The sequence below is a fragment of the Epinephelus fuscoguttatus genome, linkage group LG20, assembly GCF_011397635.1.
Source record: "Epinephelus fuscoguttatus linkage group LG20, E.fuscoguttatus.final_Chr_v1".
Classification (NCBI taxonomy): domain Eukaryota; kingdom Metazoa; phylum Chordata; class Actinopteri; order Perciformes; family Serranidae; genus Epinephelus; species Epinephelus fuscoguttatus.
The window spans coordinates 28,942,917-28,969,320 of record NC_064771.1 but is presented as its reverse complement, the minus strand read 5'-3'; the positions used below and the strand labels follow the sequence as shown (position 1 = coordinate 28,969,320).

The 26,404-nt window shown below is 42.6% G+C and overlaps 1 protein-coding gene across 1 annotated transcript in view; it reads left to right on the top strand.

The window, feature by feature from the left end:
- The window catches only part of kif19 (kinesin family member 19), a 47,788-nt gene that overhangs the window by 13,953 nt on the left and 7,431 nt on the right, over positions 1-26,404 (top strand). The window contains exons 3-7 of the mRNA XM_049564259.1: positions 16,737-16,847; positions 16,968-17,055; positions 19,246-19,382; positions 24,451-24,576; positions 24,680-24,874. Coding sequence (XP_049420216.1) covers positions 16,737-16,847; positions 16,968-17,055; positions 19,246-19,382; positions 24,451-24,576; positions 24,680-24,874 — 657 coding nt within the window. The remainder of the gene's footprint in view (positions 1-16,736; positions 16,848-16,967; positions 17,056-19,245; positions 19,383-24,450; positions 24,577-24,679; positions 24,875-26,404) is intronic.

Sequence of the window (26,404 nt, the reverse complement as noted above, 5' to 3'; positions counted from 1 at the left end):
AGCCAGGAACGAGACCTGAACCTAAAATGGCAACAGTTGCACGGCAGTAAGACACAGACAGGAACAGTTTATTTTAGGTCAAGCAGTGAAGGTAGCCCTACTTATTTGCAAAGCTAGGTTAATATGTCAACACAAATAGACTGTCTGACCCCGCAAAGTGGATAATCTTCGCTTTCCTCATTTTCTTTGACTCCACTTCTCCTTCACTGCCTCCGAGTGACTCTCCCTGGTTCTCCTGATCCCTGCCCTTCCCTTGAGTCTCTTTTACAACAGGGGCTATTGTAGGTGGGTCTGCGCATGTTTGTGTGAGTTGTACGTGATCCCTCTCGATGCTGCTCTTCCACTCCTAATCTTGTTGAGAGGGAAGGGCGTGGCGGCTCACCACAAGCGTTCGCTGAAGGAGACTAGATGCTGGAGTGGCCCTGCTGTGAGTTCTCCTGAACAGCCTTTGGTACTCAAGTAAACACACTTACTGCCCCTGACTAACCCCTACGGGAGCACTGTGAGGCTTATGCTTTAAGAACCAGGAGATACCTAGGAATGACGATGAGTTCATTGTGCAATTTGATAAAAAAAAACAAACAAACAAAAAAAAAAAACACTATTATACAATCCAGCTGTTGCATAATAAAGGACCTAATGTAGCAGGTGTGAATTGCTCACACCATGCTGTGTCCTTGGGTGTCTTATGAGTCACTCTTTTACTGTAACCTCATCAACTAATTATGCTGCAGGTTACACAAGCATAACATCTTTTCCATTTTCGGTGAAAAGCAACATTGTGATAAGAGCACATCATTTAGTGTGCACTCTGTTGTGTATAATAAAATCAGGACTACAATGTTCCCCTGCTTCCCTCGTGACCACCTAATACCTCTTACACAAGCCGGACATACAGGCCAGCCCCAGGGCCATCAATGTGCCGTCTTATTGGGCTCCTGGCCAGACAGACGGGCATGGATCGGCCCATTGTGACAAAGCTAAGAGCTCATCAGTTGATTCTCACAACAAACAACATGCACATCAAAGTCCAGCGTCCTTTCAAAATCTCCTCAAGACATTAACAAATTGAGCTGAATTAGAGCTGAAAAAAACAGCAATTTCCGAGAATATGAAATGTGAAAGGACTCAAAAACAATCTGTGTTGAGTGGGAAGAGCAACAGGTGGCAAATCAGGACAGGGAAAAGAGATGGCACTGAGGACAGAAAGATTTGCAGCTTGTGATTGAACGGTGTTTACTAAGACAACACCTCCCATATGTCTTGGGTTTTAAAGAACCGGTGGGAGTAAGTCTCCAAGGGTGTTTTCTGTGTAATTCCCCCGTCATAACAACATGTTTGTCTGGTAAGGCTCGTCCATGTGGACGCCTTTCCAGAAAACCAAACAATGGAAATGTTAAATCACAGTACCTGCCAGGAAGTGGTCTGACCCAACCTTACCTCACCTTATCCACAACAGTAGCAGATCAGAAAGAGCTGAGTCATTTTTGGAACAACAACCTTACTTTGTTGTTTAGATTTTAGGGCTGCAGCCAGAAATATTAAAGGTTTCTCATGTTTAGTGGCAGCCTGCCTCAGTATCAACATAGTCCGGCACATATTGATTTTCTATTTTTAGAACTACCACTCTCATGCTCTCTCTCTGTCAAACACATTGACATTGTACTTGTTTGCATCTAGTGTTTTTTCGAACTTACTTAAGATGAAACTGGCTGCACTGTAATGGAAACTCGTGAAATATGACAGCTACAGTTGCTTGGAAAATAGCAATATGGGTCACTGAATTTGATGAATTTTCTGTTTATCAGACCACAAACAAGACAAGAATTAGCTAGCTAGTGCACCCCACGGGTCCTCCACCTGCACCTCCCATCAGCTACCCACAGAAATATAATCAAATTTTGTAGGAGACACTGATATTCAACCAAGAACATACAGTTTTACTTAAAAAACAAAAAAATAAAAACATGAATCTCCATGCAAACACGCTGATGGAGTTGGCTGAAGGGACTTGACTCTATTGTCCCCAATTATTTTGTTTTGAGCACACAGAGACTTAAACAAAGGATATACATGACATAGTAAGATACATAAAACAGAATAAAGATACGTAAATATAATGCCAAAACCCACTGGGCATGCTCACATAAAACAATCTCTACCAAATGTCAGCATAACATAAAACCTAGAGCACATTCAGGTCCATCCTCAGGTCACAGTATAGACCAGAAGTTTTCACACTGGTTTGCAGTTTCAAGAGATCAATGTACATAACTGTTTAGTAGTGACAGGAAATATGGATATGATATGCACCAATGGATGTCAATCAAATTGTGACATTCGAACACTACGGACATGTAGTCTTAAACTTAACAGAGAGAAAGCAAAATGTTTTACCATAGGTTTTATACTGTTTGCTTTGGGTTCTGACCAAGCGGCAAGCTCTATGACTGAAAAATAAAGCCAGCGCTTAAGTGCCAAAAAACTGCAGTTCCTTGAATGGCCACTAGAGGCTGGCTCCAGAAGTGAGTTAATCTCCATAGACCCCCATGTTAAATTGTCCAACTGTACGGCAGAAATAAACATGATTACAGACTGGTACAAAAACAGTTTTGGTCTCTCCCAAATATGGTAACTTCTGGCTCCAAAGCCCCAAGATGGCACCAGCTGAAATGCCGAAATTGAAGCTTCAAAACAGGAGTCCACAATGCAGTGGGAGAAGTCACGGCAGCTACGTCGTTTATTTTATGCAGTCTACAGTTCTGAGCTGTCTCAGTTCACCATCTGTTTACCAAATTACTAGCCTGGAAATTCAGACTCAAATCTAGAAAGATTTTGAGTCTGGCCCTCACCGATACACCCTTCCTATCCAAGGGGTGGCACTAACCAAGGCATATTAAATGCCAGCACACGCAATTGCATAGCACGATGGCCAATCAGAGCAAAAAACAATGTGCGTATTCATTACACTAAGCCCTATTTGTTTGCCGAACAGTGGGGCTAACTGATATATTATGCTTTTGCCATATCCCGTCGGCAAAACGGCAAAAACGTCCTTCCTGGAAACGAAGGCTTCTAGGGCAGTCTTCTGTTCATCTCTCAAGGAAAAAGATAAGTGTAGCGTTTCTTCCAAAGCTAAATTGAAGAAACGCGGCCCTTCGGCAGCTGCCATCTTGGCTGTTTACTTTTAGACTCTTATCATGTTACGCCCGCCCATGTCAGATAGACTGATCTGATCGGTCCGATGGTGATTCAATGGGCTCTGCTTGTCGGGGCCAGATCCCTATGCAGAGCAAATTTGAATTTGCTAGGGGTGGGGCATCTGGATTTCCAGGTTACCAAATTACATCAGCACACTCAAAAATCAAGCAGATTTGATATGCATACTGATATCTATAAAGGACACTACATTTTGGCACTCAGCATTCTCAAAACCCAACCATCCACCCAACAATTCTGTTGTCTATGTAGTGAGCTTTATTGTCTCATGGGGCTGCGAGCATTTGTGGCTTTTGTTTATTCTATATTTCTTTACTCTTTAATCTTTCATCTTCAAAAGACAGTGCAGAGTGTATTTTTAAACCCTGTGGAAAGTTCATTTCCTGCTGTGGCCACAGAAGACTTGAAGCTACTTGGAAACACTAATGGCTGCTTTTGTGTTTCACACAAATGACATCTCCCATTCTGTCATTTCTGACAGAAGCAAAAAATGGACCAAAAATGGACTGAAATGCCTGAAAATAGCACGCTGTTTAGCACCATTCTGCAATTACCAGTGTCATTACGTGTGAACATGGGCGTGAAGTTAACTTGACACTGTACTAAATGGATCCTTGCACAGCGTGCTGCCGCCGCCTTCTGACAAAATTCCCCAAAGGGCATTACTTACCAAGGCTTCAAAACATATTTTTCTGCCTTTAATCTAATATATCATTAGATTAAAGGCAGAAAAAGACTATTGAGAGATCTTTATAATTATGATGCAGTAAATCATAACACTTTATAATGTTCATGTTTTATCATTACAGTGGAAAAAGAGCAACAAAACAACAGGAGATGATTGGTTAATACATTTTCATAAACAGCAGAACTGGTCAGTGTGTTCTCTGTTATAATTATGCAGAAATGTTACTCTGATGGATGATACATATTCATGTGTACCAAATGGTTATGCACTGATGGATGCAAAATTCAAGTTGGTTGATCTTGCTGAAACACATTTTTCCATCCCAACTACATCTAATATCTGTTGAAGCTCAACAGGAATGATTAAATAATTTTATATAATGGAGATATCCAGGCACAATGTTCAGGTAAAATAAAAGACAGAAGGCTAAATATGAGTTAATGTGACTCAATCTTTTACTCAACCCAGCATACATGCAGCTGTCCTGTGAATCTTGCAGCCCCTTTCACCTTAACCTATTAGGCCCGTTTCCACTGAAGAAGTTCCTGGTACTATTTGGGGGGCAGGAACTACTACAGGAACGTCCTCTCGCTTGGCCCTCTCAACCGCCGTGTCTCCACTGAGAGAGCGGAGTATGAGGAGGGTTCCTGTATAAGTTACGGGCTCTGGATGTGACGTAATCATTGCGCGACCATTTTGACCGGGGCGACGTAGGGGCGCCGTTAGCTGTTAGCCGATAGCGGTGTCTGTAATAACTCACTAAATGGCCCGTGAAAAAAATATTTTTTCCAGCGGATGTCTTAGTTACCACATGATTGAGCTAACTGGAGTAGTTTCATGTCGTACAGGAGGCTTTTAATAGATGACGTCCTGATGTTAGCTTTGCTGCTGCTGTTAGCTGTCCCTGTCAGCTGATGCTTTCTAGACATCGTGATTTCCCAAAACTGAATAAATACCACACATATCAACACAAAACTGCTTTGCTAGCTCAATCATGTTGTAACTAAGATATCCGCTGGAAAAAATATTTTTTTCACGGGCCATTTAGTGAGTTTTTTTTTTACATGGTGGTGAACTATATGAATGAGCTAACCCTCATCTGCTGAGTTTTAAAAATGCCGGCTATTTTGTTGCTTTGTGTTGACGTCACATCCCTCCTTGAGTATATCCAATCGGCACCCAGTAAACGCCAAGCCCCAGCCAGGAGTTTTTCGGGGCCGTTCTGAGTACCTACTCCGAGGCAGGGACTTGTTTAGCCGCCGTAAAAGTTCCGGAACTCTGTCCTTCGGGGGTGGTTCCTGTGGAGACATGCACCAACGGCCCCGGCCTCGTAAATTTACCCCGAAGTTCCTGCGGTGGAAACGGGCCTATTGACTAAGGGTATTTTTCATCCGTCTTGTTCGCTATTCTTTGTTATTACAGTCATCTGTGAAGTCAACTAAAGCCTTATACACACACGGCTAGTATTACCTGGGCACTTTGTAATAATTGTGGAGGTCATCTCTGATCTTAATCCCTTGAGAATCTGCCGTGTCAGTAATTTGTCAAGTAAAAATTTCACTGTAAATAAAAAAAACATATTTTGCCAAACACAGGTCGTGTGATAATATTAGCCCAAGCTAATCGGCATCACGGTGATGTAGGGTTGTGTTTAGGTTTTCTGTTTTCTCTGCACCTCCTTTTCACTTCTTTCCTGGTCGTGTATTACGATGGCTGCCTTGGTAATTCTACATACAAGATTTGACGCACATCACATCTTCAGGATATTGTCAGTAAATCTGAGTAAAATACAGACTTTGCTTATCATGTGTGAATGTGCTGCACAAACACAACCATAGGAGGGTAATTTCTAAATCACACGACGTCCTCTGTTAATGGTAGTCCTGTGTGAATCGGGCTGAAGAGGTGGTTGGATGTCGTCATTGTTTTGATACTGCAGCTCCATGTTTATGGTGTGACATAAGCTGGTGATGTTTTTTTTTAAAGCCTATGAAAGTTATGTATTTATTTTTTATCAATCAGTATAAGTCTGCTCTTTTGTTGAAATGCAAAAACTATCATTCACCATTTCTGTGGTCAGTCGCTTAGCAACAGTGTTCTCATGACTTAAACCACCTGAAAGTGGAGCATATCGACTTCTTTATCAAAACTACAACCTCGCGTTTCATTTGAGGGCAGCAATTAGTCCTCGTTCAGATGTTTGGCAGACTCGCACAGCTCATACTTGTTGGCAGACTAACTCCAGCAGGTGTTTATCAGTCATTCTTGTTTTCGCTGCATAATGACTTGTTACGAACAGATGCACGGCAAGAGTGACTAGAAGAAGATAAAACAAAATCCTAAATTCACAATATCTTGCCTAAGTTTTAAATTTCAAAGAGAGGAATGTTACATCTTACGCTTCATCTTGTGGCAGCCATATGAAAGAAGGACACATAGAAGTCTGAGTAAAGGCAGGCTTCTCTTCAGAGTTCCACTCGACTTGATTGTAATCCTGAGATTTCCTTCATTGACCTCATTGTTTTATGCCAAAAGTACAGCTATACAGCTTCCTCTGCCCTCTTAAGTTGTTCCTCTGGCACTCACATGTTCATCCTGTGGCTATATGTTGACCCACAAAGATCACAGAGCTGTAACTTGACTCTGTGTAGTGTGTGTTTGTGTGTGTATGTGTGGATGTCTGTGTGTTGTCGTTCTGGTAATCGCTGATTGTCCTAGTTTGTGTGTTGTGGCCGACCTTGAGCCTCTGGCCTTAAGGCTACCTCTGACCTTTAAGAGCCAGCAGCCTGTGCCAGTGTCTGGCACTGAGCTCCCGAGTTTCCCTGCCAGTTGGTGTACCCTTGGATGTTTGTTGTTTGTAATGGCACCAAGTGGATAAACAAAAGCTTTGCTGGTAATCAGCCTAACTATCTCCTCTGAGGAGGTTATGCTTTTGGGATTGTCTTTTGTTAGTTTGCAGGATATATCAACAATGTGTGCGTTATAGAATGTGTCATTAATACCAAAGAAATTTGTACCGCAAGAAAAAGGAAGGATTTTTGTACTTCTTTTAAAAGATACGAACATCTGGCACATGAATACCGAACATTTTTTATTACATTAATGGTAACCTTAGGACACCCTCCACATCTTCCCACTTAACTGAGATCCCGGGGGTTCAATGAATTGCTTTCATGGCTGACAAATTGCTGTATTGTTCCTCTTATCCTTTGTAACCATCTGTGCCTTTGCTATCCAATAATACATCTGCGCATCATGCCCTTAAAACCAAAACGACAAGGGCAATGAGCAAGGGAGAAAAAAGAACAGGATGTAGAAAGAAAGACAGAGAAGCATTTCTCTCATCCATCTCCTGATCTTTCAAGATCTCTGACTGTGTTGCGTAAGAGGCTGGGAATCCTATTGTGAGCGTCTGTGTCTGCAGGTGCACATATGCGCATCTCAGTCTGAATTACAGCGCCCCTCGTCTGACTGTACTGATCTGGCATTCGTTTGCCACAGCCAGACGTCTTATGTAACCACAAATGAAGCGCAGGCCTCGCTATCAAGCACCCTGTATCAGGTACACCGTGATCCAACACACGCCTGCGATCATCGAGAGCCCCTGAAACGGGATATACAGTAGCATTGTTGGGGTGCAGAGAGGGCAGCTCTGAGGTTTTCTATCAGATAACCAGCCGCAATTGTGCCCGTTGGACTTTCCAAAGCTTCGGTTGCGTTTCTGAAAGAACAGCTTGAAAGGTTGCCCTGTAAAGGTCAGCGCTTAGACCTGATTGCTTTCTTTTTGTGATCTTGATCCTTTATTCTTTGGGGTATTCTTGACGCAGCAGATAGATGTCATCGCTAAACGACTCTGCCCTTATGTCATTGTGCAACCCAAAGATAAGGGAAGGGGTATGGTGAAATGTGTGCAGAGTGCGCCGATCTGTCAACACACAGTGTAGCCAGCTGATTGAGGATCAGGGTTGCAATGGTATGAGATTGTCATTGTACGTTAGCTGTCTCAGAAAATATCACAGTATAAGGTTTTACACAATTATTATCATTTACAATGAGCCTTATAGAGAGGTCTGACAAGCAGTTGAAGAGCAAAGGAGATGTGCACGGCAGGTGAAATTCTCTGTGTGGTTAAATTTTTTTTTTTTTTCAAATTTGTTGATCAAATGCACTCTGTATGATAACCATCAGTATTCATACTACAGTACACGCTTTCATGGTATACCCCTGCAACCCTACTGAGGATCAACTGATCATTTTTAATGTGAATCCATCTATGTTATACAGGAGCCATAGTTCTCAAAGACACTTGGCACACAGAAAAGTTTTAAGTTCTGCAACCTCACTGCTTGATGCAACCAAATCCTACACACTGGACCTTTAAACTAATACAGCCTTAGTGGAGCTTTGATGAAGACCCCCAGTTTCACACAAATTCACAAAGCAGTTCAAACTGAATTAGAAACATGCTTCCATGGTAACAATGATGTCACATGGAGATGAGGGTTTAATAGGATGGTGTCTCTGGGGAAAAACAAGATATATAGATGGACATGCACTTTCGATATGACACTGGTGCAGTACATGACCCACACATAAAAGCCCGCCTCTTAATCTCTGTAGCACATGCATGGTCAACCGTACGGGCTCGATAAAAAGGATGTAACCTTGTGACCTTTGGAACCAGAGCAATAAAGACAGGACACATGTAAGCAATCAAACGTGACACCAATGTGTACAGGTGGTATCGCTCTGATTCAGACCCAGTCTGCATGTGGTTCTAAGTGTCCTCCATCTGTTGAATGCCTCTCTTTGAGTTTCTTTTCCTTATTTATATCAGGTTTTATTTGTAGCAGCTGTATTTATCTGCTTATCCGACTATTTATCGTCTTGTTAATTACACCTAAAATGTTTAACAGGATATTTCTTCAGTTTCTCTCCAGTTTTACCTGCTGGCAATGAGACCAGATAGAAGCTTGTCTGATTATCATGGAGAATACTGGAGCCATTAATTTCGCTTCCAGTTAAACTTTGTGTTATTACAGTCTGAGTGGCGGCCAGTGAACTGCAGGTCCTTTATATGATTGAGATTTGCAATTGCTCTATTGTCATTTTATTAGGGATCTGAGCCATCATTTAGTTGTAATGAAACCAGTGCCTATAAAAGCCGCTGATGTCTACACGACTGCTGACTTTTGTTGGTCGTCTTGGCAGCGTTCACCACTTGGCACACAGTAGTGGAGCGAGTCAGGGAGAACCAACCAAGGCAGGCTGGCTCGTGAAACCGTACCACATCCAGGCTTTGAATTATGGATCGGCGGTGGGAGCTAGCAGTGCTATAATCAGCAAGATGGCCAACCAAGTCAACCCTGCCGCTTTAACGACCAGAACAGCAGGTCCTGTTGATTAGAAAAGCCATCAGCCCAGAAAGGCGCTGGGCAAGGGTGCTCCATCGCACCCCGCCGCTTTTTATGGCATTTAGATAACTCCATCACGCTAATTGGTTTCATGTCGCTGCATAAGCAAGCTGTTGTTTTGACTTTGGCTGATCCTTGTGAGGATATGAATATTTCAGGAGCCTCTTTTTTTCATCGCCACAGTGTGTAAATTCACGCTCTGACCATTTGTTTTGTCAGCCCCCAGGGTCACGTTAAATTGAGTCGAGCCCCGCATCCAAATGAAAAGTGGCTGTAGCTTGTGATGTCCATTGTGGACGGGGACAGCATGATTAAAACTGCTAAAAATGACACCACGTTTACAGAGGCCGTCGAGCAGGAAATTGCTTTCCTTTTCACCCCGTGCAGTTCGTGGGTCCTTCAGGCTTCTGGCCCACTTGTGTCAAACCTGACATCTCCTTTAGTGGCGGCCATCAATTAGTCAGAGAAAAAGGGGTGATTGGTCCCAGAAGAAAGAGCAACAAGACCCAATTTAGACCCCAGTGAAAAATCTGACCTTGACATCACTCAGCTGGACCACAGTCGAGAGATTTCTTTGTCTACTAATATTGTGATCTTTGAAAGACCATCGTTAACGAGCTGAAGCAGTGAACCAGTCTCCTGATAGAAGTTCAAGTGCTGATATAGGGTCTAAAGGTCAGATCGGATTAACCACCATCATGCTGAGGACTCATCTCATGATTATTGATCAAGATAACTCCCTTCTTAGACTGTAAACATCGAAAGGTTAGACGAATACCAACAGGAGGTTAGACAAATAGATACACTGGCAAAGAGACAAACAGAGCGCTGATAAATGTGCTCTTATGCCCGAGTCCTCATATTAGAGTCGCAGCCAAATGTCCCGGTGATTAATTATCATCGCCATAGTTACAGCTTGCCCACCACTTTGTTCATTAACAGCAACACCAAAACATTTCTATTAATCTTATCAGGTTCTCTGTGTTTGCTGTGTTGTGCCAGTTGTGTTTATAGAGTGGTTGCTGTGCAGCTGTCCACTGATTGAGGAACAGCAAATAAGAGGGGATGAATCGGTCAGCTTTTCTGAGGCTGATTCTTCTGATTCTGACTGCCTGATGATCATAGAAACAGAATGAGAGTAGAACAGACATCCCCATTTAAATCAACACAGCAGGATGGTCAGAGCAGCGGACATTTTACACATACTGCTAAAAAGCGATTCAAACTCACTGAGGTGAGGTTTTGCAGTCACGACCAAACAAGCAGTAGTGTCGAACAAAGTACGGAGAGGTGTCCATTGCCTTGCTGTTAGCTGTTAGTGAGGAATTTAGGATTGCTGGATTTACTTGCTTCATATTCCTATTGTTAAGAAATAAGATCACAATCTTCGGTCAAGTTCGGTGATGTTATTCATGCCACTAATATAATTTGTCAGAGAGATTCCAGCTGAGTTTTAACCGCTGGCTCGGTAATACACCAGGGACCAGATGCATAAACAATGCATACACACAAAAGCTACGCATACGCCTCTTCCTACACACAGACTGGTGTTTATAAAGGAAGAATGTGCGCATCTCACACATTCCTCAGACCAGGCGCACACACGGTTGTAGCAGAGATAGCTGCAGTTAATATGCCAAGGAGATTAGATATACGGATAACACTGCTTTTGGCTGTTTGCCAATTTCACTGATTGTGTTAATATTTTTGCAACTTACACAGCGCTCTGTAAAATGGCAATCAAATGCGTATTTATAAAGTGAATTTTAAATTATTTATGAGCAATAAATGTCACCATTATTTTTTTTTTTACATTCATCTCCCTGTGAATGATGGTTTAATTTAATCCTATGAAGCACTTTGTGTGTCAGTTTCAACATGAGCACTGTGAATGAATCATCAGTCTGACGTTTAATAATAATGATGATTGAGATTTTAGCACGATAATAGTTTGCAAAAAATGTACGGATTTGCCTGTGGCTGTGTGATATATTTGGTCAGTTAATGTGGAAATAAATTACAGGCTTCATCCAAACATAGACAATTACTTTCATGATTAGAAGTTTGGTCCCATCCCAAATTTCCAGAGTTTTTAAATACCATTTTTTGTCCAATCAGCAGTCAAAACTGAAAGATATTCAATTTACTGTCATGAAAGAGTAAGAAAATAGAAAGTATTCACAAATGTTAAACTGAACTATTTGCCTAAAATCTGCTCAAACGATTATTCATTTTTTCAAAATAGTTGATAACTTTTCTGTACATCGATAAATTGACTAATAGTTGCCTCTTTGTTAAGACGTGCAGCCATAAAATTCTCTGTGTTAACCCTGATGGTGTTAAAATCAAGTTTCATTAATATTTAGCCACCGAACTTTGCTAAGGTCATTGAATCAACAGGCTGCTTAATGTTTTTAGTGTAAAAAAACAAAAACAAAACAACAGACGGCACCTCCTCTCACGCTAACACCAAGCACACTGCGTGTGTGTGCTGACCTCAGCTCTCGTGGTCAGTCATGCCTCTTGCCACCCTGCTTGCACAGACTTGCTTGTTACAGAGGACATGAAATACTGCTTTCTTAGTTGCTATGTGTGCATGAGTACATGTTTCCATGCAACTCTGTGTGTGTGAGAGAGAAAGAGGGGTTGTGTGGGAGATTTAATGGTCTCCATGAGAGTGCCATGTTTCCAAATGTTCCTTAACCTGTTCTGCACACTGGACGTTAACGCTCAATGGCTAAGCCTGACCCGTACTTCACCTCAGACTCTTTGTCTATCAGAAGCCTCTTAATTGAACTCAGAGGACAGTGTACTGTGAAGGGCACCTGCGTTGGCAAAGTCTAATCTCAGGGAGGTTAGCTGTAGTCCATTATTGGCATCAGAACCCTGAGGCTCATGCCCAGACACTCAGTCTTATGTTGCTACACAGTGTTCTGTCACAGGAGCCAGCACCTTACAGTCTTAGCAGAGGACTTATTAGCGCTATAGAGTCTGCTCAAGCAGCAGCTGCTGTGTGTGGATGTTGGGTGGAGCTGCAGAAGGTACTGTTACTCAAGAAACACAGATGACAGATGGGACTAGAGGTGTCATCAACACCCTTGGCCTTTAATGATTTTCCCAAGAGCATGCACACGGACAAAACTGTGCATGGATGAGCACACTATTTGATACCTACTATACATGCAATTATGCAAGAGCATTGTTGCGTGCTCATCAGCTTTCTCAAGGAACACAATTAGACACACACACACACACACACACAATGCATATAGCAACAGGCGATGTTCACACTAAGGCGGCTATGAAAATGCTTCGTCTCCTTACACCCACACTAAACTGCCATTTCTTCTCACCATAAAACTGTTCTACACACTGGCACACAGTTAAAAACACCATTGTCACATTTATGTGTGAACGAGGACATCGAAGCTTTTCCAAAACGATGATGCATGATGTCACAGACACATTTGGATGCTGTGAAGTAATAAGAATCCATTTTTCTGTCACATACAGCTTTCCTATGCGAGTGTTGTCATCAAGTTGTATTTATGTTTGTGTTGTCAGATGACTTTATGAACATAAAATACTGACTTGATGACAGCCTTGGTGCAGCAGCTCAGGACTAAACTGTTTGGTAAAGAGGTGCTGTATGAGCCATAATCACATTACTATTTTATACTCATGCAGCCTGACAATAAAAACAACCCAGAAATAAGACGCAAAATTCTGTCTTGTGCTATATTAAAACACAATATAAAGTCCCAAACACACCAACCCACTCCAGGCCCTCACTGATTTAACATGCTGAATCGGCCAAATAAACTAGTGCCAACGGAGCAAGACACAAGTCGAGCGACAGATGCTGACCGACAGCCCGACAGTTGGCTTGGTGTTTCATCATTTAGAGAAGGAGATGATGGAACAGAGGTGTACAGCAAACTGTAGACCAGCTCCTGCTTGTGACATTTTACAGTCATATTGACTGTCAGCAATTTAGGACATGATTGCCAATACTCCTTCCTGATTTTAAGAGGCTTTATTTATGCTGTGTTTTGGTTCAAAATGTATTTATGAAGTGTACAAAAACCCTAATCAGTCTGCTGTAGTAATCCACTCGTAACCTCCTTAACATGTGTCGTACATTTAGAACTATAATATGATATAGCCTATAATGTATAACACAGCCTGTGTATATTCTGTGTGTCTGTACTCTGTACCATCACACATCTTAAAGTATGCTCCTGCAACACATGCTGGCACTCAACTCTGTCTGGTTGCTAACAAACAGCTGTGAAGTCACATTTTGGGAAGACGGTGACTGTGTTTGTATGCACAGTATTATTCCATATGTTCCAATATTTTTATGAATGTAGCATTTTCTGATTAAAACGTGGTATATGCAGATATTTTGGTGGCTTTAGGAGCATTATTTGGACATTTATACAGCGCATTCGGAACATGCATCTCAATTGGGGTTATTACTGCGGTTTGCGACATATGACCTCTGGCCTGTTTATGGTTAGCTCTATTCGTTGCACACAAACCGACAGTTTACAAGGCTGTGAGATAGAGATGCACACCCAAAAGACAAGCCTACATTTCTGGTAGCAAAAAGAAACACACCTGCTTTTAAATACTATGAAAGATGTGGATATTGACAGATTTCTGGCTATGCACAAATAACGCCAGCCTTTTCAGAAAGGTTGAAAGAAGCAAAATGGCACAAGCACCTCCAGATGGTCCACTTTTCCATACTTTGACATGATAAACAACATGTTAAGGCATGTTGATCGGAGTATGCACGGCTGCATGTAAAAGAAAAACCAGAATAGTTTGTGTGTGTAAACGTGGCCAATGGCTAATAAAGCTGAAAGACCCAAGAAACTCTGTGTCTACTAATGACAAAAGCTTCACGTGGTGCATTGTCAGGGATGGCAGTGTAAGCACTTCTGCCAACCCTTATCTACCATGGACACATTTGTAGATGAGTCCACCTGTCTGCCCCTTTCTTCTAACTCAAAACATTTTGACTCATCACTCTGTCTCTTTGCCATGTTTTTAGAAACTAATTCTTCTGACTATACTCGTGTGTTGGTTCTGAAGGTCATCAGATTGTCTGAGACTAAGTGGCTTAAGTGCCTCTGACCTTAAGTGCCGCTGATACTTGGAGAAGTGCTCCCTTGTTCACAATATCTTTCCTGTGAAATGCGATCAGAACTCGTACGTCACTGCTGCTGGACGGCGCGCACAGAAAAGCTAAAGGAGAGGCAGGAAGTTAAGAGGATGGGGAAAAAGAAGAGGAGGGAGGAAGGAGTTGCATCCACTGCTGCACATGCTGCTGTCTCAATCTCACGTGCTCTCTTTGTGTCTCGAGCACAGTTTGTCCACGTCTTCTTCACGTGCATGCCACAGAAAAGCATAAACTATTCTCAGAAAAAGCAGTGTGAAAAAAAAAACATATTTTGAGCTCAGTAAATGAGTCAACTTGAAGGGCAAACAAGTGTTGCCTCATCTCTCCCGCCGCTCCATCTCTCCTCTTCCTCCCTATCTCTCCTCTTGAATTTCAATTGAGAGGCTTCAAAGTGAGCGGCTCAGTGGTTGAGGGGGTCATCAAACAAGCCGGGTGATTCAGTGTTACAGGCCTCAGAGGGCTCTCCAGGCCCGCTGCCGAACAGAGCCGGTCAGCTGAAAACCCTGGCAAAGTCCCAGCTGCCCCATTGTTGTACCTGAAATAAACTCAAGGGTTCTCTGCCTTGTTTTCTTTATTGTTATTGACTTTTCTGCCAATTGCATTGCAGGAGATTTAAATACACAACTCTTTGAGGAGAATAGTTTTCCTTCAGCTGTGGACAATCTGTCAAGCCAATTGCACCCATTCTGATTCAACCATTTGTCAATAGTATTATAATATTTTGCTCTCACGTCGTGCCGCGTCGCTTCTCTTCAGAGTTTGTCCCTGAAATGTTCTTTTGGAGAGCTGTGATTTGCTGCTAATTGTGGGTTAGGCTTTGTCAAACGGCACAATTGGAACAATGAGGCATCTCAATCTCTGTGTACTCACATACAGCACGAAAACACAGACTCTTCAGACCGTCACGCGCACAAAACAAACATTTTTAGCAATCGCAACCTGCTGCTTGTCTTCTCGTCCAGATGCTTCAGTATGAAGGTCCTTGACACGTTGGGTCATTATGTCCTATAAGCAGGATTCAGAGTAAGGCAGATGGCTTGAGTAGATGGCCATTTGCATAATGCATACATGCAATGAAGGGTCCCTGATCTGAACAGATGCTGTTTGTGTCACAATGACAGTCATACATTGCAGCAGACAGCTTTCACTGACATTTCCATTTTTTCAAATGCCATTTCATACAGTCATGGCTAATTGAACATTGGAAGGAGAAAAACAGACTAAAAATGAGAACCAGAAAAATAAACCTAACAAAAGGTTTGAGTTGAGACTTGCAACCAGCTGTACACAATTTACAGCTTCTTAAAATATTAATGAGAATAGTGACAGTAAGATACTCGCTATAGTTGCATCTCTAGTAGTGATGAAATGCTGAAAACAGGCATCAAATGAAATATGCATAATAAATACGCCACAATTATTTCAATAATCAGGGCCGATAATCAGTCAGTGACTAGGCTAGCAAGCAGCAGCAGCAGCAACCCGCCATCCGGCACTGACACACCATGTAGACGAAGACCGACAAACATGTCAACGGCAGAAGGGTTGTAAATGAGACGTGCTCCGGCTGTTGTCAGAGCGAACACACTGCCTGAGGACAGTTGAACTAACTTGGCCAGAGGATTCTGCTGCAAACCGACTGGCTGTTGAAACAGTTGACATACCTTACATTCTTAAACCAGCTGCTGGTGATTTGATAAGCTGAGTGACACCATCTGCCGGCAACGTTCTGAAACTGTTTTGTCTCATCGTGAGTCTTTGGTCTTTTTGGCGAAAGGCTGTGTGATGTTTTCACATTTTCCTGATCTACACCACATGCAAAGGGTTTCAACAGAAACAGACATCTGCAGCAGACAGAGAGCCATCTGGATTTTGTGTGAGCGAGCCCTGACAGCTGATGGCCCAGCTGTGCAGTGTACCCATGTACCTGTGGTACTGTTTCCCTGTTGCAGCTGTAATTATAACACATTATAATCCCAACAAACCGCCAGTGACAGTAGCTCTTGGTGAAACTATGATTTTCTGATCTGTGAGCTGTCCAGAGCTGAGCACACATTTGCTCATTAGCTCAACTTTCCACTGACTGACAAGAGACGTATCATTAAGCTAACTGGCTGCTCAGAGGTCAGTATGGGCTTAAAGACTTGACATCCACTCAAAATGTATGCTTCCTTTTTTCATTCTGTCATCTCTTTCCTGTCTTTGCCTTTCTCTCCATCACTAGATGGTGGTTCTGATGGACCCCATGGAGGACCCGGACGACATCCTGCGTGCCAACCGCTCCAGGGAGAAAACGTACATGTTTGACGTGGCGTTCGACTTCTCAGCCAGTCAGGTCAGTCAAAAGTTAAAGTTAACATAAAACAAAAAACTCTCTAAACAAACGTGGCACAGCATTTGTGTCCCTACAATCAACACTTGAACCTTTTCAGTTTATTTTCTTCTTCCTGTGCAGGAGGAAGTGTACCGAGCAACAACCAAAGGGCTGATTGAGGGTCTCATATCAGGCTACAATGCCACCGTGTTTGCCTACGGACCCACAGGTTTGTGTGTGTGTGTGTGTTTGTGTGTCACACAGAACCCGCACACTCTGTCTGGATGGAGGTGTATCATCCACCAATTACATGTGTTAACTCTCTGGTGCACAGTCTCTGGTCAGCCTCTTTCTGAGTCAGTGAGCTGAGCACACGCTCAGGAAAAGGTACTTATTTGCTTCTGTTTTGGTTTTTAATTTTAGCGCAGATCTCATCAGAAAAACGAGTCATACTTTACCTCCCACGTTTCCAGTGGGAAGGGACAGATTGTCAAAGAGAAGTTGAGCACTGTTGTTCCATCAGGTTATTCACCGGCCTTCTGTCTGTCCATCTGTCTCGGAGGTTCACAGCTCTTTGTCTCCTCGTGTGGGGAAGTAAACACGGGTTTTAGTTTGTGTGTGTGTGTGTGTGTGTGTGTGTGTGTTTATGTGTTTGTTTACCAGCGTCCAAAAGTGTGGTCAGGTCAGCCAAGGACAAATTAAGACAGCACATCCTGAACATTTAGGACACAGTAAACCCGTTTAGCTTTAGCATTTAGCTTTCAGAAAGTGGTTTGGTTTAGAATCTACTTTATTATTTACTTCATGTTTTTAAATACTATATCTTTCTTTTAAAAATTACATGTTTTTAGTAATTTCTTCCATTGTTGATATAACAAATACCAATTATAGCAGCCTTAAAAAACATTAAATATGACAAAAAGCAATGTCTTAGTTCCAGTGTGATTCATGATTTATAAAACAAATCAAAAAGTCTAAAAACCTGATGAAATAATGAAATAAGTTCTTCTTTCTTTTGAAAAGAAACAGTTGACAAACTTATCATGGACAGCTCATGACAGTGTACCGGCAAACCAATGAATTTAACAACATTGGGTTAAAATTAAATTGAAGAAAAGTCCCACCTGAACAACACTTAGAGAAAGAGAGTGCTGCAGGGATGACATTTATTTGTAGGCCAACATGAAGCTAACATTGCCCTGGTTCCCTAGACAGAAAGCCAATGAGATTATTATTTTTTTTTTTATTGGACTTTGCCAGAAGTAAAAAGCTAACATTAGGCTAGTGGTGCAGTGGTTAGCATTATCGCCTCTCAGCAAGAGGGTACCTGTTTCGTATCTAGTTTGTGGGGGGAGCCTTTTTGTGTGGAGTTTGCATGTTCTCCCCGTGTCAGCGTGGGTTTTCTCAGGGTACTCCAGCTTCCTCCCACAGTCCAAAGACATGCAGGTTAATTGGTGACTCTAAATTGTCCTGTGATAGTCTGGTGATCTGTCCAGGGTGTAACCCACCTTTCGCCCAATGTCAGCTGGGATAGGCTCCAGCCCCCCGTGATCCCCAACAGGATAAGTGGTTACGGAAAATGAATGAATGGGCTATAAACAAACTAGATCACGGTCGCAAGGATGTAAAGCTGTGTTCAGTGTGATGTTCTGTAGTCTGGGGCTTTTCTGATGTATTTCATGTCGTAGAACAAACATAAAAGTCTCGGGGCGTCGGTAGCTTAGTGGATAGTGCCGGCACCCCATGTACACCCCCCCCAAAAAAAAATCTTTAAAAAAAAAAGTCTCTTAAGCTTGTATCAACCACATGCTGGCATCTAACCAAAAACCCACTGACTTCAGAATGAGGGAACTGGAAATGCTAAAATGCTAACTCATTTCAGGGACTCCTGCAGCCCTCTGTGACAACTTCTTTTGCTTTAACTAAATGTTGATTGCACAACGTAAGGCTATAGAATAATGACACCATCAGCGTTTAGATTGGTTCCCTATTAGTCTCGCTTTCACTTTGTGGTTCTGTCTGCCACTGGGTACGATCTCTGGGGAGAATTAAGGCTCAATTTACGGTACCAAAGGAGAGCATCAACCATTGCGCTACCAAACCAGGAAGAGGGTAGCACGTTTGTTTTCTGAGGTAGCTATCTATGACTATCCCCATTTACCAAAGAGCATCAATAAAAGTTCTTTGCAGTGACTATCCCAATCGTGGAAATGGTGGATGGTGGAACAACCAAAGTGCAGTGTGGAAACTGTGGTAGCTGCTGGGCTCTGACCGAAACAGCAGCGCCAACAATAATTCCACACTTGGAAAAGCGAAGGGGGAAACCACATTTCTGGACAAATAGTCCAATAATCCCATTCATAATTGCTCTCAGATTCTACATAAACACAACTTTAAAAGTTTTTCCTTTCCATGTCAGGTTGTGGGAAGACATACACCATGCTGGGGACGGACAAGGAGCCAGGCATCTACGTTCGAACGCTCAACGACCTGTTCCGTGCCATTGAGGAGACCAGCGACGACATGCTGTACAGCGTCTCCATGTCCTATCTTGAGGTCAGAATTGCATTCTCCGCATCTTCGCACCATGAATATATTCTCATCACGAGCTCACAGAATCATCTAGTTAAAGAAACGGCGATGACACATCTCCTAATTATCCTGAAGTGGGCCTCAAAACGTTAGAGCTATTCACTTGATTGCTCACTCGAAGTTTAAAGACTTTTTCACAGTCAGATTGTTTTTGTCTCTCTCCGTTTCTGTCAGAACTTCTTCTCTCACCGTCATCTGTTCACACTGATAAGATCTGAGGTTGTTAGCTAATGCCAATTGCAGGCAGATACTGTTGGTGTCCTTTTACTTCTGCCTGGCATTTGTTTCACATCTGAAATGAGCTGAGCGTGCAGAGAAGCTGAGACACATATGAACATGTTAAGTCCACACTGGTATATGTGTGTTTATACGCCTCATCATTTCTTTTATAACTTGTCTTGATGCCTTTTTTAATGTCTTATGTGAATGATTTAAATTGCCTCTTGTATTGTTGTTGAAAGGTGCTGCACGTACACACACCTCAGCTCTCCTCGCCTCGTTAAAATAGTTCAGGACTTTTGTTTTTGTGTTTCCCGTTTTCTCCTCCTACCGGCAAAGATCACAAGCTAAAAACATCAATGCCCCAAACATTTCCTCAATTTATATTCCGAGCAGATATAACGGTAGCTTGTTCTGTTTTCTTTGTCTCTCTGTTTTATTCTGTGGAATACAAATACACACTGTTGACTGATAGTTTTCTCTCTTTGTGCTGTTGATTAGCTGGCTGTCGGCTGTAGTGTTTACACACCCACCCACACTACGATCAGACTTTAATAGCACGATTTCATTCAGGTCAGCTTGATGTGTCAGGGCCTTTAGATGGAGTTGGCTTTTGAGCACAGTGGCATGAATAGACACTTGTTGAAGACATTATAAGCGGACAGCAGTGATGATTGTACCAGACCTAAAATCTGATTAAAGATGGGGCTTTCTCAGTTAGTCAGACCAAAATGAGGCGAGAATTAGCAAGCTAACCTTAGCCACCCCACGGTCCCTCCGCCTCACTCCCCGCCGCTGTGAACTGCTTCCCTCGAGGAGAGCTTGCGCCAGCTCGAGAGATGGCCCTTCTGTCAGAGGCTCTAGTGGTTCAAATTTGGCCAGCGCAAACACCCTAGCACCAGGTGTCACCACAGCAGCAGCGCCAGGTCTAACCTGTGTGCTGACACGGCGGGGAATCAAGTTTGTCTGGTTCCACTGAGCTGGGGTTTGCGCTAGTTGGGTTTGGGTTGTTGCCACTGCTGACTGGGAGTCCATCTCTGGAGCTGCTGCCCGCTGTGCTCCCCGCAAGTGGTCTGTAGCTGCAAGGAGTGAGCTATCGTTAGCTACATAAACGTGAACTTGAGGCTGCAGCTGTGAGCCTTTAGCTAAGGTTAGCAGAAGACACAACTATTAGCAACATTTTCTCTTCATTTCTAAAACACATTTTATTTTGTTAATTGTCAGACTCTCTTTTAGACTTTCTTTTTGATAAGTTAGTCTTCCTTTTTTGTTGCCAATACTGAAATAGCAACTTTCTCTGCAGGACTCTCCGCCATTGAATCAGGCTGTCACCGGGGGGACGCAAATCTGCATTTGTAGAACAGCCAAAAGGAACGCCTTCTCTCTGAAATGACCTGTGATCTGAAGTCTCCTGTCATAGCCTAGATTTGTTAAAACCAAGATTAGGTGCACAAGTCTAATGTTCTCTTAGTACACTTGAATTATAATATGCTCAAAGTTTATTATGGGAATTTTGCCCAGTGGTGTCAAAATTAAACTACCTACAAAACACTATAGTAAGTACCTGATTACATACTGTAGGCGTAGAGGTGCTTTTGTCACACAGAAGCCTGCAGTACTTTCAGGTGTGGAGTGATCCGTGGTCCCGTTGGCTAAGTGATTAACTCTGCCTTTGTCACTGGATGATGAACCTCAGATACGACGGCAGGCTGATGATGGTTGTTTCTCTGTGTGCCTGCTGGCTGTGGCTCCAAACCTCATTACTGAGGAGCAGGTACAGCTCAGACTGTGTGCTTAGTGACAAAGCATTTAATGGTACTGAATACAATGAAGTTGGTTCATCTGACTCTGACAGCAGTAACTGAGCCGAGCTGGTGTGACTGAAGTGTTTCCATTTAGAGAGGTAACTTCTGGCTTTTCTTGACTTTGGTCAGCTCAGAGTTGTCTGTTTCAAGTTATCTATTTGGACTTCTTACCTTAGCAGCTACTTGATTATTGTGATACAGGAAATGTTACACTGTGCAAACCCTGGAAATTGCCTGCCTCAGTCAGGATCTTTGTAATTATTTCAAGTACATGATTTGTCCGTCATAGTTTTGCTCTCAAAAGTTGTTCTGAAAAGATGGCAACATGAATAAAAGATAAATAAGTCAGAATTGTTCAGAAATGTTCGGGGTGTCTGGAAAGGAAATGAGAACGAGAGAGAAAAGTGTCGGGAGAGAAAGAAAACAAAGGGATAAAGACAGACAGAAAGAGACAGACGATGAATATAACCTTGCACAAAGAAGAAAAATATAAAAAGAGCCTGAGCTTTTAACTGAAAATGAAAATGGCACATTATAAGCACTTGTTGAGGACAAATTTTGCCTATTGGGAGGAGGGTTTGCATAAAGCACTGAAATCACATTTTGTGTTTTCAGTGCCAGACGCTATCATTATGTTCAATGATTGACAATGTGTTTTGAAGCTCAGCTCTTTACTAGCGCTGTCGGTGGGTGGAAATCAAAATGTTCTGATTAAAATGCCAATCATGGGGGCTGGATGTTCTCTGACCTGTACTGATCTCCTCAGGATGAGTCCTGACACAAGGCTGTGTGTGACGTGTGTGTTTGCTGTTTCCAGGGAGCAATCTGTTGCCACTGCTGCCTCGCCACAAAGAGGTTAAACGCCATTTTACAGCCCGACTGTGCGATGTGCACACATCTGCTCCTTTTCTTGTTCAGATCACACCCTCATTCACACGTGCAATCTCTAAAACACATGCGCAGGAACACATACGCTGAATGCAAATAAATATACTCTGTAGGGGTAAAAAAAGGCACATTCAATTATTTTTAACCACTCACGTGCACGCAGTGCTCCCTCCCCATTTTCTTTTATGTTCATCCTGGTTTCGTTTCCCAACTCTTCTCACAGTTAGGAACCTCAATGGAAGGAAAAACCTCTTGAGCTACTGTGCGATGGCATCATGGAAGGCAATGTTAGTCTGTATGTTGGCCAATCCATGACTTAACTCCAGACTGAAACAGGTCGCCATTTAATTTAGAACGGATAGCCATGATGACGAACGATGATGATTGTGTGAACTTTACTCTAGCGCCACCATGAGGTTGACCTTTGTGGTTACAACTGAAATGTCCTCACAATTATTGGGAGGATTGCCAAAAGAATTGCAGATATTCATGCTCCGCTCAGGATGCATGCTAAATCAAAACTACATATTTTTCCTCCTCTGTAGTGCTGTTTATCAGTCTAAATTGTTTTGTTGTGAGTTGCCAACTGTTGGAGATATCAGTTGTAGAGATGTCTGCCTTCTCTCCAGTATAATGGAACTAGATGGCACAGGCTTGTGGTGCTTAAAGTAAAAAAATATATTTGGAAAAACTCAACAGCAATGTCTCTTTTCAGAAATCATGACCTGGTTACTCAACATAATCCACAGACCTTGTTGTGACCAGTTTCATGTAGGAACTATTTTCTTCCACCAAATTACACCCATCAACCGTATCACTGCACAGAGGGAAGCGTGCATCTACTCAAGGATGAGAAGTTCGTGCTTGCGACAGTGCGAGATGTGAACATTAATGCCGTCTTTTTCCACTTAGCTGTAACATTAGCTAGCTCAGTGGTCTTATGTGAGCTAGCAGTAGATGCACGCTTCCTTCTGGCGATATGGTTGGCAAATGTACTTCAGTAGAAAGAAAGATCCTACATGAAACTGCTCGCAACAAGGTCTGTGGATTATCTTGAGTAACTGGGTCATGATTTCTTGGAAAGAAACAGCACTGTCAAATTTTTAAAATTGATTTTTTTGGCACTTTGAGAACCACAAGCCGAGTGCCATCTAGTTCCATTATACTGGAGAAAAGGCAGACATCTCTACAACTGATATCTCCAACCGTTGGCAACTCACAACAAAACAGTCTAGATGGATAAATAGCACTACAGATAGGAGGACAAATAAGTATTTTTTATTTTGATGAACTGTTTCTTTAACTTTTCATCTAGCGCCATTATCAAATTTCAATTTGTCCGGCATTTTGGTTTATAAACCTCCTTCAAAATTAACCACGTTCCCTCCAGCCTAACATACTAAACTAAGATGAACATTGTACCTTCTAAAATTAACATGTTATTATTGTCTTTTTGAGCATGTTAAAACGCTGACATCTGCATTTCTCTCAAAGCACCACTGTGCCTAGAGCTGCTAGCGTGGCTGCAGAGTCTTAGTCTTATTTAAACTTCACCAGCAATGAAAGAGTACAGATGGAAAATATAATAGAACAAATATCCAACTGTCAGTGTCAGTAAAAGCTCCCCCCTCTTAGAGTTTGTGGTCGGGGTCTGCTCGACAAATAAAAACTGTCCTCACTGCTCCAACCTCCCAGTGGTTTGTCGTCCAGTGGTCACTTTCCAGGATGTCACTTCCTGTGCTGAGCCTTTATGTGGGTTTAGGGGCTTTCATTGCACCATCACTGTCAGTTCAAAGAAGTTGTCTGAGTTTGCTTTTTGTGAAAGAGGAGCACAGGCACCAGCTGATGACAGCCTGCCACCCAACAAGCTGCGGTTTCTAAATGACAGGTTGCTGAAAATATAGCACTTGATGTTTTTGTACCAGGTTTGAGTCTGTGTAAGAGCTGAAAGCCTGAATGGAGCCTTTTCAGAGGAAATAAACAACCTCCAGTTGATTCAAGTTTACAGCTCAAAGGATGTCGAGCAGATAGATTAACTTGAACATTCATCCAACTTGTACTGTATGTAACTACGCTTCAGTCGCATTCAGCTGATGATTTTATATCTGTGTCTTTTTTAGATCTACAATGAGATGATCCGTGACCTGCTGAACCCCTCGTCAGGCTTCCTGGACCTGAGAGAAGACTCTAAAGGAGTGATACAGGTCGCTGGCATCACAGAGGTGTCTACCATAAACGCACAAGAGGTTAGACAAGCCTAACTGAGCAAGATGTGACTTCTCATCTACTGTACTCAAAACATTCAGAATCATCAAGCACATATGACAAACTCTGCCTTTGTGTGTTCAGATCATGGAGCTGCTGATGAAGGGCAACAAGCAGCGCACCCAGGAGCCGACAGCCGCCAACCAGACGTCATCTCGCTCCCACGCTGTGCTGCAGGTGGCCGTGAAGCAGCAGAGCCGGTGTCGAGACGTCCTGCAGGAGGTCCGCTTTGCACGCCTCTTCATGATCGACCTCGCCGGCTCGGAAAGAGCAGCACAGGTGCGTGTGTATGTGCTCAGTCAGAATGTGTCTGAATGGTTGAAGTGTTTAATTAGTAGTTGTACAGGCGGGCGGCTAATTTGTCGACCTAAGTGGGTGCGTTGACTTTTCTTCCAAAGTTCACAGACTTGGCTAATGTGCCTCTTACATACACAGCTTCTTCTGAGCCTGTATGGACACATTCCTCATGTATAGACTCAAAACTACAAGTGTCTGCTCTGTGAGAGTGTCTGGACTGCTCACTGGGGATGCTTGGCAGCTGATCTTTACAACGGTCCAGAGGACTGAGGTTCCCATAAACCTCAGGACACTTTAATAAAAGCCTCTTTATATCTGCCATCATGGCACGCCGTGCAGTTTATTAAAGTAACACACCAACCTTTTGGCCAATGGGATCACGTTGTAGTACAACACAAAGCTGTGCAGTTACAACTGTGATTGGCACTGGAGAAAAAGAACAAAGGATTTCCATTTCATGCCAAATTATACCTCTACTCCACCCATTTGATTACTATAGTTACTTGTCACTTGACAGATTAGGATTGTAGTTACAACGAGAAAGCGTTTTAGCAGCTGGAGGCGGCTTTTGTAATTGTTTTTATTGAGAATGAAGCTTTTTGCTCGCTGTTTTTGCGTTGTTACACGCTGTTGTTTCTGCGCTCTCTGCAAAGAGAGTGCAAATGTGCAACATGTCATCTCTGCTTTTTTCCCCATTGTCCAGTCAGATTATTTTATTTTTACATGTGACAGGCAAACTGGAGAATAAAAAAATAAAAAAATAAAAAATAAAGTATGTAGAGTATTATAACAAAACCATTTACAAAGAAACAAATACAAATACACAATTGCTAAATAGTTAATTTTACTGCACAGGTAGTTTCATGCTGTTACCTGCTCTGTTGAGAATATAGTCTCTGGTGTCGCGATCGATACTTGTGTGGAGAGGAGGCTGAGCTGTATTGTCAGACAGGAAGAGAACACCATCTGTGAGCCGATTCATTCTCTCCGTTTTATCATTGCTGTGACTTTCTCTTTTGAAGCAGTCGAGTGAGAATGTTCAGAAGTTTTTGTTCAGTTTGTTGTCTGCAGTTTTTCAAGTCGAGTCTGCTTTTGTCAGCTCGGCGGATCGGATGAATGGCTTGTCATCTATGATCTATGCCACGTCCCTGCCCACCATGAGAACAACATGCAAACAGTCAGTGAGTGAGAGCACTTACTTACCATGGAGACTGTTTGAGAGGTTCACGGCCATACTGTTGATGAATAGCACATATATGGCCTCCATCAGGAAGTGAGCAGAACACAAACACCTCTGTCAGTAGAAGCTACAGGGAACATTTCCTTTGGAGTGTATGCAGTTAGTAGAAGTTGAGGAGGTGATGCCATCTACTGGGCAAGAATGGAAACATGACAGCTTCTCTGAAACAAACAGCCAAAGGTCCATATGTTCGTAGGCTGGGCTGCCCTGATGGCCAAGGGGTTTCATGCCCATGAACATTTGGTGTCAGTTCTTAAGTATGAATATTCATC